The 13,131-nt window shown below is 40.2% G+C and overlaps 1 protein-coding gene across 10 annotated transcripts in view; it reads left to right on the top strand.

The window, feature by feature from the left end:
• The window catches only part of LOC132683884 (uncharacterized), a 351,206-nt gene that overhangs the window by 33,302 nt on the left and 304,773 nt on the right, over positions 1-13,131 (top strand). For all 10 annotated transcript variants that reach the window (XR_013557854.2, XR_013557851.2, XR_013557853.1 and 7 more), the window contains one exon: positions 6,636-6,719. Coding sequence is in view for 4 of the 10 variants with exons in the window: in XM_078452868.1 (XP_078308994.1) it covers positions 6,636-6,719 (84 nt within the window). In the remaining 6 variants the exon portion in view is untranslated. The remainder of the gene's footprint in view (positions 1-6,635; positions 6,720-13,131) is intronic.

Below are 13,131 nucleotides of genomic sequence, written 5' to 3'. Positions count from 1 at the left end.
ACACTGAGTATCTGAAAACATCCTTATTCTTCCTCATACTTAACTGACAGTTTGGCTGAATAGAGACATCTGTTGAGAAATATTTTTCCTCAGAATTTTTAAGGTGTTGGTCTTCTACTTCCAGTGTGCTGCTGAAAAATCCAAAGCTATTCATATTCTCCATCTTTTTAGGTGACCATCTATCCCCAGCCCCCCACCTGGAAGCTTGCCTTTGTCCCAGTGTTTTAAGATTTCACAATGACATGACTTTGGTGTGGTTTATTATCAGCCATTGCCTGGGTACTCTGGATTCTCTTTTAGTCTGCATACTTAGGTCATTCTGTTCTGGGAAATACACTTGAAATGTTTCATAAGTAACTTTCTCCCTTCATTTTCTCTGTGCTGTTTCTTGGGAACTCCTTTCATCTAATGTTGACCTTGTGAATTTGTCCTCTAATTTTCTCATTTTTTTTCCTCCTCTTTTCCATTCTTTATCTTTTTTGGCTCTGCTTTCTGAGGGATTTCTCCAGTTTTTATCTTCTGACACTTTTATTGAGTTTTTCATTTATGCCATTGTTATTTTTTAAATTTCTAATATCATATGTTTATTTACTGATTTTTTTTAAAACAGGCTATACTTGTTTCATTGAAACAGAGTCTTCTCTTACCTCCATGAAGATGTTAGTAATAAAATGTTTTCTTCTCTTATATTGTCTGATTCTTCCAGTTTGCTTATACTGTAACTGTATTCTCTGTTTTTTGTATTAAAGATGTCTTAAGTATCTGGTGATCCTTTGCCTTTGCACATATTTAAGAGTGTGGCACACTTAGAGTGTGATAGCAGAGATTGCTGGCTTTGTTGTAGGGAGATCTGTCTGGAAGAGTGCTATCTAATATAACCGTATTCAATGATGCACATGTTCTATATGTACACTGTCCAATATCATAGCCACTATGTATCAATCACTAGTGCCACTGAGGAACTGATGCTTAAATTTTACTTAATTTAATTAATCAAAGTTTTAGTGTAAATCATTACAAGTGACTAGTAGCTACTATATTGGACAATATAGGCCTATGGTTTCTCTTTGAATTTTTTCCTTAATGAATTCAGTTGGATTCATTAGAGAGAGAACTTTTTTTTTTTTAAGTTTATTTATTTTGAGAGAGAGACAGAGAGAGAGTCAGGAAGGGGCAGGGAGAGAGGGAGAGAGAGAGAAACTCAAGCAGGTTCCAACTGTCAGCACAGAACCTGATGTGGGGCTCAAACTCATGAACCGTGAGACCATGACCTGAGCTGAAATCAAGAGTCAGCCCCTTAACCAACTAAGCCACCCAGGTGCCCCTAGAGAAAGATCTTTGAATATTTTTCTGGAAGGTTAGGCTTTGATTGCTACCATTCTGAGAGCCACATAGAGATGGAGGACTGGGGGCAGGGATGATTTTCATTCCCAATATGCCAACAGCCACCTATTCTTAATTTTGTGCTTAGTATTGCAGCACCCCCCAACTCTCCCAGAGTTCTCTGGCTTAGCTTTTCTAGAAGATAAACTTATAGGCTTTTGTTGTGGGTAAATAGGGGATTTGAGGCTCTAACTGTGTCTTCTTCTTGGTTCTACCTTCAGTGCTATTTCCAGAGCTGTCTAGTGCTATCAGTTCCCAAAACTTGTTTGTAATCAATGCTTCTCAGCTTTCCCCCTCCCCCCCCCCCACACTTTTTGATATTATGTCTTTCCTCATACTTTGTCCTTATGATTTGATGTTTTGGAAAAATAATATTTATCATGTTTTAGTGGGATTTCAGAAAAGTATAAAAAACAAATGTGCATGTTCAGTCATCATCTTTACTCCACAGTTAAGTTGTTTCATATGTGGGTTGTCTTTGCCCATTCAGGCTGCTATAACAAAAGTACTGTAGACTGACTTAAACAACCAACATTTATTTCTTGTGGTTTTGGAAGCTGAGAAGTCCAAGATCAAGGTGCTGGCAGATTTGGTGAGAACACTAATCCCATTGATGAGAGGCTCCACCTCATGACCTAATCACCTCTGAAATGCCCTACCTCCTAATATCATCACTTTGACGGTTAGGATTTCGGCATATGAATTTGGGGAAAAGGATTATCTACAATGTCATCCAACTATTGTTAATTTAGAAATCATACGTCCCAGAATAATTTCAAATTTGTAAAATGTTTTTGCATAAAAAAAAATAAACTCCATCAGCTGACTTCTATAAGCATTTTAAACATCTACTGAGACTCAGGATAATTGAATAGGTCTCCCATAACAGGAGAGACTTTGATCAGTTTCAAATATTAGGTAGATTTTTATCTCTAAGAAAAAAATTGGCTAAAACTATACCATCTATTCAAATATATGTAATTAACTTTTTGAATTAATTAAACAGGCCCCCCTGTAACAGGAAAGACTTTGTAAAGACTCAAATACAAGACAATTCCTTCTATTTCTTTGGGATAATTTTTGAGAAAGCATCATTTATATTCAAGTTAATATTGTATTTAGGCAAATCTATATAAAATATAAAGCATGGGTGTAACCTAGTCAGCACTAGTGTTTTCTTTCCTTGTCTCCCAATGAGCAGAGGTCAATAATGATGGTTAGATTTTTGTGGGGGTGCATATTCAGATTACCATGATTTGCAGAAAATAAAGTAATATTTTTTGTTCATCCATATTTATGGAATTGGGCATAAGCCCAACATATATTTAAAATTTTTTTAATGTTTTTTAATTTTATTTTTGAGAGAGAGAGTGAGACAGAGCATGAGCAGGGGAGGGCCAGAGAGAGGGAGACACAGAATCTGAAGCAGGCTCCAGGCTCTGAGCTGTCAGCACAGAGCCCAATGAGGGGCTGGAAACCACGAACTGTGAGAATGACCTGAGCTGAAGTCGGACGCCCAACCGACTGAGCCACCCAGGCGCCCCAAATATTTAAAAGAATATATGACAAGCGAGGTCAGTAGAGTCATGGGCAGAGTAAACCATTTAACTTTATAAAGTAATGTGGGTTTTTTTTTTTTTTATGTTTATTTTTGAGAGATAGAGAGAGAGACAGAGCGTGAATAGGGAAGGGTCAGAGAGAGGGAGACACAGAACTGGAAGCAGGCTCCATGAGCACAGAGTCCAACACGGGACTCAAACTTACAGATTGCGAGATCATGACCTGAGCCCAAGTCGGATACTTAACTGACTGAGCCAGCCAGGAGCCCCTAAAATGATATGTTTTAAACTTATTTCAGTTTGGACCTTATATGGAGTTGGATGATTTATTTCTGCTCCTCATGTTCTAACTCTAAGATGACTTTCCTTGCAAAATAAAGATGGTCATTCATCTCCTATCCACTACAGGTAAGGCCAGTCAGGGTCCATGCTTAGAACTTTCAAAGTGCTCTGGTCTTCTCCAAGATTGTGACCTTGGGGCATAAGCCACCAGAGCTGGCTGGTTTTGCTAACATGACCTTTCGATGCTAAAATGAACCCCTTTTCAGTAGATTGCTCTTCTGATTTTGTTAAATCTGGAATTTGACTTCTGTGTAAATATTAGTGGTCAAGAAATCACACTTGTGCTTGTTTTTCTGTTTAGTGCTTAAAGCCAGCACCCCACCCACGTTGTTCTGCCTTTTCCATAAACTCTTACTCTGCCTCAAATCCGTACCTCACAGTTAAATATCTAATTCTACAGTGTGTGGTTGGTACTTTGGTTCAGATAGTCCTTACTCCCCGTCTGCTGCTCTCCCCTTGGCATCTAACTAAATTGTGATGGTTCAGAAGACAGGAGTCATGCTTGATATGTCTTTGTAACCTCCACAGTGCCACATATGTGGAAGCGTTCAGATTATGCTTTATTTTACCATGATACAGAACTGTGATGTGTGCCACCACTTATCTTGTACATCCTCTGTTCTAAATGCCGTGGAGGCGCTTTACATATTATTTTGCATCCTACATAGATCCTGCAAAGGAACTGATATTCTTATCTAATTTCTCAGTTGAATCTGACACTCAGAGGAAGCAAGTAACTTACAAATAGTTAGTAGGCATCAGAGTCAAGATTTGGACTCAGATTGAACCCAGGACTTGAATCCATGTTCTTTCTACTACTGTATATCCACTTGCCTCATTCTCAGATTTCACATAGAATCCAAATAAGCATATTATAGCAGCATTACTTAGCTTTCAGCTAGATTTTATTTTGGGCTACTAACATAGATGAAATCCAAGTCCTAGCTGATGACTTCCAATGTTAGCTCTGCTCTTTTGAGAATTAGGTGACCAACTTTCTGAGCAAAAGTACTTGTCTTGGGGTGCCTGGATGGCTCAGTTGGTTAAGCGTTCTACTCTTGATTTTGGTTCAGGTCATGATCTCATGATTTGTGAGATCGAGCCCCTCATCGGGCTCTGGGCTAACAGCAAAGGGCCTGCTTGGGATTCTCTCTCTCCTTATCTTTCTGCTCCTCCCCCATGCACTCACCCTCTCTCTCTCTTTCTCTCTCTCTCTCTGTCTGTCTGTCTCAAAATAAATAAATAAACTTAAAAAACAAAAGTACTTGTCTCTTTAGGGCTACTGGAAGCTGGTGAGAGAGCCCAGGAGTGTCAAGATATTACCAGTGAACAGTCTGGTTTTAAAACCCAGGACTTCCCCTGAGTCCAACAATGGCCGGACTATGTAGTGATGTAGGGTCTAACTTGTCCCTTCATTTCCTTCTCTGCATTTCATTACTCCCACATTTTTAAAACAACACTTCCTCTATGATATAATAATGGGCAAGCACTCTGAGTTTTCAAGTGACAAGTGAGTGCCAGGAATATTTTATTTGTCTTGGAAAGATATAAATTCCTAGGTCTATACAGATTCCAGTGGCTTTCAGAGAAACAGAGCATGCTGCTGTCCTTAAGAAAGGCCACCAATGGGAGTGATTTCTGGTGATGCAATGCAGATATTTTAGTACCATTCTGGAGAGGGAAGAGGTGGGGTTTCTCTGGAGCCAGATGAACTCACAATTAGTTCTCACCCAGGCTGCTTAAGCAATTATGATGAAACCAAATCACATTACTTTTTTCTTCTACTCCTGATAAAAGCCTCAACTCTGTTCCTTCTGCCCCATAGGGCACTTGGCTGGCCATTATTCCTAACACTATAGACGCTATTCTTTGCTTCTGTTTCCAAGCTACAACTGTCACAGTGTAAAATAAGAAGTGTGGGGGGAATAATGCACACCTCTCGGTCTCACTACTTCAGAGGCACCTAGCAACCCGGTCTCCAGGCAAGCAGCACGAATCTCCCGGGTAGTTTACTGCCCACTCACAGCAGAGGCGGCGTGCTCTCTGCAAATAGCCTACGTCTTTGCCATTGCCAGCTTGGTGGTGGGGTGGTAGTGTCATTTGGTATCCTTAGGGATATTTGGTTCTTGTTCTGGGAAGACTAGGACAAAGCAATGACAATTTCCCCAAAGCTGTTTATGGAATCAGAAATGAGGTCAAGCAGTTCTGTACTTGGGGTTGCATAGTCTAAAATCAAAAGCAATCATTTTCAATCTTTGTATTTTTGGTCTTTGACACATTTCTGTCACGAATTTTCCAAAATGTTCATGACATTCTTCTAAAGGAGGAAAAGAGTGTTTCCCAGTTGTATCTATGCAATGAACAACCCTCCTGGCCATCTTGTCCACCTATCAACACACCAATAAAACATTCCCATAGTTTTTACCAAATCTACTTCCTCCCTGCAAAATGTTAATTGGGCTGAAGACAACCCTGCACTGGTTTACCAACCAGCCACATGAATTTTCCATTTCAGGCTCATGTACCACAGGACCTTATGTACGGATGTTGAGCTTCTAATTTGCTTTCTTTACCTCAGGGAACTGTTAAAGGTTCTTTGCTTCTTTACTACTTGTATTTCATCTGCATTTTAACCCTCCCCTAGAGTGAAAGCCCTGGAGAATGGAAGTTACCTCTCTTTTGGAGGGAAACCAGTCTTTTCCTGTGGTGACTGATTAAAGAATGGAAGGACATGCAGAGCCTGATCTAGGAAACAGTGCTGCTGCATAGAGGGCTGATCCCAAGATATCAGGAAGGGAATAGGTTTAACCTTCAAGTCATTCCCTCTCTCACTCACCAAACAGTTATGGAATTCCTACCATGTTTTAGGCCCTCTGCTAGGAGCAAGGGAGACAAATACAAATAAAAAATCTTACCGACAAACTCATAGTCTGCGGGATATTTTAGTGAAAACAACAGGAACAATGTCAGACTCACTGTATACAAGCACGTTTAAAGTGCTTTGGGAGCTCAGATGGGATGGGAGGGCTCTCTAGGGAGGCAGGAGGGGAGAGGGAGTGAGATTTATATAATTTGATTTTTAATAATAGCTCTGTTAAACATTGTCTCACGACATTACTGAAAAATTCACACTTGGCTCCTATGAGCTGTTGAGAACCTGCTCCAGCCACACCTTAGGATGAAGGTGAAATTGGGAAGTGTAGGTATATCTTGTAGCTGCCAACTATGAAGTTTGGGCTCTCCATAAGTCAGGATAACTTGAAATTTTAATGTTTTTGTTTCTCTTGTTTTATGTATTTTTATTTTCTCCCACCAGAGAAGGTGATTAACTTTAGTTTTTCCTTATTTCAGAGGCTTTTCTATTGCTCGGCCAAAACTCTTTCTCTAAAGAGCTAGACTTGACAATAGGACCACCTGGATACGGCCAAGGAGAAGGTTAGTAATGATCATTGTAGACGAAGACCAGAGGGCCATTCTTAAATTTTTTTTTTTTAACGTTTACCCATTTTTGAGACAGAGAGAGACAGGGCATGAACGGGGGAGGGGCAGAGAGAGAGGGAGACACAGAATTGGAAACAGTCTCCAGGCTCTGAGCCATCTGCCCAGAGCCTGACGCGGGGCTCGAACTCACAGACCGCGAGATCGTGACCTGAGCCGAAGTCGGGCGCCCAACCGACTGAGCCACCCAGGCGCCCCCAGAGGGCCATTCTTGAATGTATTTTGTGAGATCCTTGTGAATTTCAAAAGATTCTTGGTGGAAAGAATAAGCCTAATAAAAAGACTGAAATTGGGAGTGGGTGGCTGGGTGGATGGGTTAAATGGGTGACCGGCATTAAGGAGGGCACTTTTTGAGATGAGCACTGGGTGTCATATGTAAGAGATGAATCAGTGGGTTCTCCTGAAGCTAAGACTACACTGTATGTTAACTAACTTGAATCTAAATAAAAATAAAACAAATAAACAGAAGACTGAAATTGACTTTCTCCCCAACTAAGTAGCAGAGAGTTCAGCATAATTTAACCATTTTAGAGAAGTTAAGAGAAATGATGTTTCTTACACTCCAGTGTTGTGGAATAAAACTGATGCCTGTTCCAGCTATAGGTCATACATGCTTTTTTTAACCAAAAATGTGACCTGATTGTATTTAAAATTTAGAAGGATAATTGTCACCCACATAGAGAAGGAATTGGAAGGAATTTTTCTCACTCTAAAATGAGACTAGTTAGGTGTGAGCATCTACCATGTTAAGGAGAACAATCAGGGTAGTCTGTGTGAATAAAGAGGAGAGGACAGGCTCCATAATATGTCAGAGGATAAATGACAAAGGGTGGAATACAAGTTATAGGATTTAAAATGTGAGTTGCTCTGACTTAGAGGCAAATCCAACCCAGTGCCTCTGTTGGTTACCCCTGCCTTTTGCATGCCTGGCACAGTGCCTCATACTTATCAGGTACTTAATAAACACATGTTGAATGGATGAAAGAGTAAATAAATCCAATGCACAAACAAATATGCATGTTTTTACTACATTAAAAATGACTCTGGTCAAGAGAATGTTAAGACAAGCCACAGACTGAGAGAAAATCTTTATAAAAGATATATCTGAAAAAGGATTGTTACCTGAAATAATACAGAGAAGTTTTAAAACTCAACAACAAGGTGCCTGGGTGGCTCAGTTGGTTAATCATCTGACTCTTGGTTTCAGCTCAGGTCATGATCTCACAGTTTCATGAATTGGAGCCCCACATGGGGCTCTGTGCTGGCAGTTTGGAGCCTGCTTGGGATTTTCTCTCTCTCTCTTTCTTTCTCCCTCTCCCTTTCTCTCTGCCCCTCCCCCACTTGTGTTGTCTCTGTCTCTCTCAAAATAAATAAATAAACTTAAAAAACACAAACCCAACAATAAGAAATGAACAACCTGATTTTAAAAATTGGCAAAAGACCTGAAAAGATGTCTTACCAAAGAAGATATACAAATAGCAAATAAGCCTATGTCATTAAGGAAATGTAAATTAAAACAATAATGAGGGGTGCCTGGGTGGCTCAGTCAGTTAAGCATCTGACTCTTAATTTCAGCTCAGGTCTTGATCTCATGGTTTGTGATATGGAGCCCTACACCAGGATCTGTGCTGACAGTGCAGAGCCTGCTTGGGATTCTCTCTCTCCCTTTCTGCCACACACACCCCCCCCCCCCCACTCGCATGCATTCTCTCTCTCTCTCTCTTAAAAAATAAATAAATAAATTTAAAACAAATGAAGAGAAAACATAAAACAATAATGAGCTACAACTATACACTTATTTAGAATGGCCAAAATCCAGAACACCCAGAACACATGCTGACGAGAGTATGGAACAACAGGAACTTTCATTCATGGCTGGTGGGAATACAAGATAGTACAGCCACTTTGGAAGGCAGTTTGGTGGTTTCTTATAAAGCTAATCATACTCTTACCATATGATTCAGCAATGGCATTCCTTAATACTTACCCGGAGGGGTTGAATATTTATGTTTGTACAAAAACCTGCACGTGACGGGCGCCTAGGTGGCCCAGTGGGTTAAGTGTCCGACTTCGGCTCAAGTCGTGATCTTGCAATTCATGAATTTGAGTCCTGAGCGGGGCTCTGTGCTGACAGCTTGGAGCCTGGAGCCTGCTTAGGATTCTGTGTCTCCCTCTCTTGCTGCCCCTCTCCTGCTAGTACTCTGTCTCTCTCTTTCTCTCTCAAAAGTAAATAAAACATTAAAAAGAAAATCTGCACACGAATGTGCAGCTTTATTCATAATTGCCAAAACTTGGAAGCAATCAAGATGTCCTTTCATAAGTGAATGGATGAACAAACCGTGTTACATCCAGCCAATGGAATGTTATTCAACAGTAAAATGAGATGAACTATCCAGCTATGAAGAGACATGGAGGAACTGTAAATGCATACTAGTAAGTGAAAGAAGTTAATCTGCAAAGGCTACATACTGTGTGCTTTCTTCTGTATGACATTCTGGAAAAGGCAAACTATGGAGACAATAAAAAGATCACTGGTTGCCAGGGAATAAAGGAAAGGAAGGATGAAGGGTAGAACACAGAGCATTTTCAGGTCGTTGAAACTATTCTGTATGATACTGAAATGGTGGATATATGTTATTATGCATTTGGTCAAAATCCATACAATATATACGGCACCAAGAGTGAACCCTAATGTAAATTATTCACTTTAGGTGATAGTGATGTGTCAATATAGTTCACCAGTTGTAACAAATGGGCCACTCTGGTGGGGGATGTTGACAGTGGGAGAGGCTGTGTGTGTATATGAGAGGATAATGAGAAATCTCAGTACCTTCCACTCACTTTTGCTGTGAACCTAAAACTGGTCTAAGAAATAAAATCTGTTTACAAGTAAAAAAAAAAGAGTCTGGGAGCTAGCATGAGGATCCATGACTTAGTACCTGAATGATGGTTATGAAAACAAAAGCATTCCTACGTTGCCTGAAGATGATATTCTGACCAGTAGACTACACTTACATAGAGATCAATGAGCCCGTCAATGAAGACAAATGACAGTGTAGCGGGAGGAAATTCAGGTATACAGGATTATTTTGAGGTTTGTGTTGAACAACAGAGTATGAGAATTTGAACCACCTTCACCCAGTTTTTTGTTGCATGAATGTCAGGTAATTTTGAACTTTATCAGAAGTCTCCAGCAGTTACAGGGAATGCCAGCTCTGTGTTTCCAACCCACCACTTTTTTATCTGGCAATTGTAGCAAGAAGCACATTTCAGACCACGGTATTCTAAGCAAGCAACAGACAGAAAACAATCATACAGCCTGGGTATGTTTGGAATATTATCAGTCTCAACCCCTGACACGATGACCAGCCTCTTCATGCAAGGCTGTCTCCAAGATGAAGACAGGCATGGTCTGCTGGAGGGAGGGTCAGGCCTTTTGGTCAGATCAGATGACAAGATCATCCACTGATGACAGAGGTGCAGGGCCATACCAGCTGTCCCCCTGGTATGAAGTACTGGCCTGGGTAGGTACTTACATATACGTTGTTCCTGCAAAGGTAGAGATACCCAACGCCTAACGATCACATAACTTAAACTCCACTAATTTTGCCAATTAGAAATTCTAACATGCTCAGTAGTAAAGCTTCTGAAAGTGATTTTGACAAAAATACCTTTGAATGCCACCTGGCAAATTCTTAGGATTTTAACTCTGTTTGGTCACTTCACATGCTAATTGACCACTAGGGCACAGGTAGATTAGAATTAAATTGTGCATACAGAGTTTCCAATGTTTACATACTGTGGTAAAGCAAATTACAACAGACAATAAAACCAAAAGAAATATCAAGAAAAATATTTTTTAAAAGCTCCAACATCAAAGTGAAACTGTACTTATGTTTTGCACTGTACTGGTAACTACGAGATCTAATTGTACATGTTCTCAATTATTGTGTTGGAGACAGTGAGTGTATATGGGGCTTTATAACATTTAAACAAAAACAGTTTAAAGCAATTTACTACCTTGGTTGATGTAGCATCACGGCTCCTTTATGAGATTCCCCATTTACAAAGCCCTTTATGTACGGCTTTATTTGATGGATTTTTTTTTTTTTTTTTTTTTTTTTTTTTTTTTTTTTTTTGGGTAACAAGAAGAGCCACCAGTACTATGGCTGAGCAGAAAAATATCCCAGAGAGGTTGTCATAGGAACTGTACCAGAGGAGCAGCTATACACATGATAGAATGTACTATCCAAAGAAGAGAGGAAGGAACTGATCTTGAATCTACTCTTACCATCAGTTTTAGGGAACAAATCTTTCATGAATCTCCTCATGGAAATTGTCCTCAGTGACAGCAGGGGTAGGTGAGATACTACAAGGCTATGGGGCTGATGATATGTGTACCTCAAAGGATTTTTGTAGGAGATTAAAATAGATAAAATATGTTAAATATCTACTATATGTAGTCCTTGAAAAACAGTAATAAATAACAGTAATCTTTACTGTCTCATGTAATCCTTACTAGAGCCTTCTGAGGAAGACACAGTCATTATTCAAATTTTCCAGATGAAAAAATGAAGCACAGTAAAGTTGAATTGTTCAAGGTCACATGGTAAATGGTAGAGCTGAAACTCAAATACAAGGTTGTGTGACCCTAGGGCACTTGCCCTTAGCTTCTTTGCTGGGCTAAACTAGTGAGCAATCAATGACTGGTAATAGTTATAAAAATGATTCTTTGGTGGTGGAATAGTAGTGGTAGTTTTAATTGCCATGAGATACATATGGCAGAATGTCACTGCATTTATTGATTTTGTTTTTCCCTTGAGCTTATTTTTCTTAAGCCACACAGAAATGTGGTCCTACAGGATCACAATCACTTTGTCCCATTCCCCTCCTTACTCCCCAATGCGGATCTTCAGGTTGCCCCAGCCAATTGGTATTCTCCTATAGAGCTCTAAAAAACTAAGAATCTGGGGCACTGGGTAGTTCAGTTGATTAAGTGTCTCACTCTTGATTTAGGCTTAGGTAATAATTTCATGATTCATGAGATGAGCCCCATGTCAGGCTCAATGCTGACAGTGCAGTGCTTGGAATTCTTTCTCTCTCTCTCTCTTTCTCTGTCTGTCTTTCTGTCTGTCTTTCTGCCCTTCCCCTTCTCATTTGTGTGGGCTGTCTCTCAAAATAAATAAATAAACATTTTTTAAAAATTCTATATAAAAAAAGTAAGAATCTTCTCTCTCCCTCCCTTCCTCTCTCCCCCCTCTCCCTTTCTCTTCCTCTGCCCCCACTTCCACCACTCCCCCTCCCCCAATCCCCAGACCATCCCTGAAGGAGGAATTCATAGCTGGAGAATTCATAGCTGGAGCTTCCTCACTATACCTTCCCCAAAGTTTTGAGACCTTATGTTATGTAGGCTGAATTACATCCCCTCCAAAGTTCCTATGTTGAAATCTGTTAAAGAGAAAATTATTCATGACCCTTGTTAAGAAACAGTAAGGCAATGTTTATTCAGGGAGACTATCACAATAGGTATAGGAACCAGGACAATAGGGTTTTGTAGTAGGGGAGAGAGACTGAGCTCAACTTCAAATACAAAGAAAAATGGCAATTTGTAGCTAAGAAGTGGGGTTGGGGGTTGATGGTCAGAAAGTTACCGAGAGGAAATACTATAGGTAAGAGAGGATTCTGTGTAAACCAGCCTGACGAGATTCTTGTTGAAGGCAGGCCAGGGTGGTCAGATATCATCTGGGGGAAGGTAGATGGTGAGGAACCCGATCTGATATTGAGGGTGATCAGATATTGAAGATGAGGGTTTCTTGTTAAACTGACTTAGCAAGATTCTTGCTAGAAATATTCTACAAGGAAGGACATAGTAGCCCAAGGTCAGGCCTAGTGAAAAAGAGAGCTCAGAAGAGCCTGACCAAAGTTTGGTCAAGGAGAGAATCTTTGTCAAATCCTAACCTCTCAGTACCTAAGAATGTGACAGTATTTGTAGATAAGACCCTTAAAGAGGTGACTAAGGTAAAATGAAGTCATTTGTGGTGTACTTATTGAGGAGGTTAGAGCACAGACACACACAGAAAGGGAGGACCATGTGAAGATACCAGAGGAAGACAGCCATCCACAAACCAAGGAGAAAAGCCTTCAGAAGAAACCAATCGTACCAATGCCTTGATCTTAGACTTCTAGCCTCCAGAACTATGAGGAAATAACTTGCTGTTGTTAAGCCGCCTGTCAGTGGTACTTTGCTATGGCTGCCTTAGTAAACTAACACACCCAGCCGTGATCTGAGCATCAAAACTTTACTCAGATCTGTGCCACCTGTTCCTCCTGGCATCCCCACTCTGGGCAT

Source organism: Panthera onca, chromosome C2 (assembly GCF_046562875.1).
Source record: "Panthera onca isolate mPanOnc1 chromosome C2, mPanOnc1 haplotype 2, whole genome shotgun sequence".
Taxonomy (NCBI): domain Eukaryota; kingdom Metazoa; phylum Chordata; class Mammalia; order Carnivora; family Felidae; genus Panthera; species Panthera onca.
This window is presented reverse-complemented; position numbering and strand designations above follow the sequence as displayed.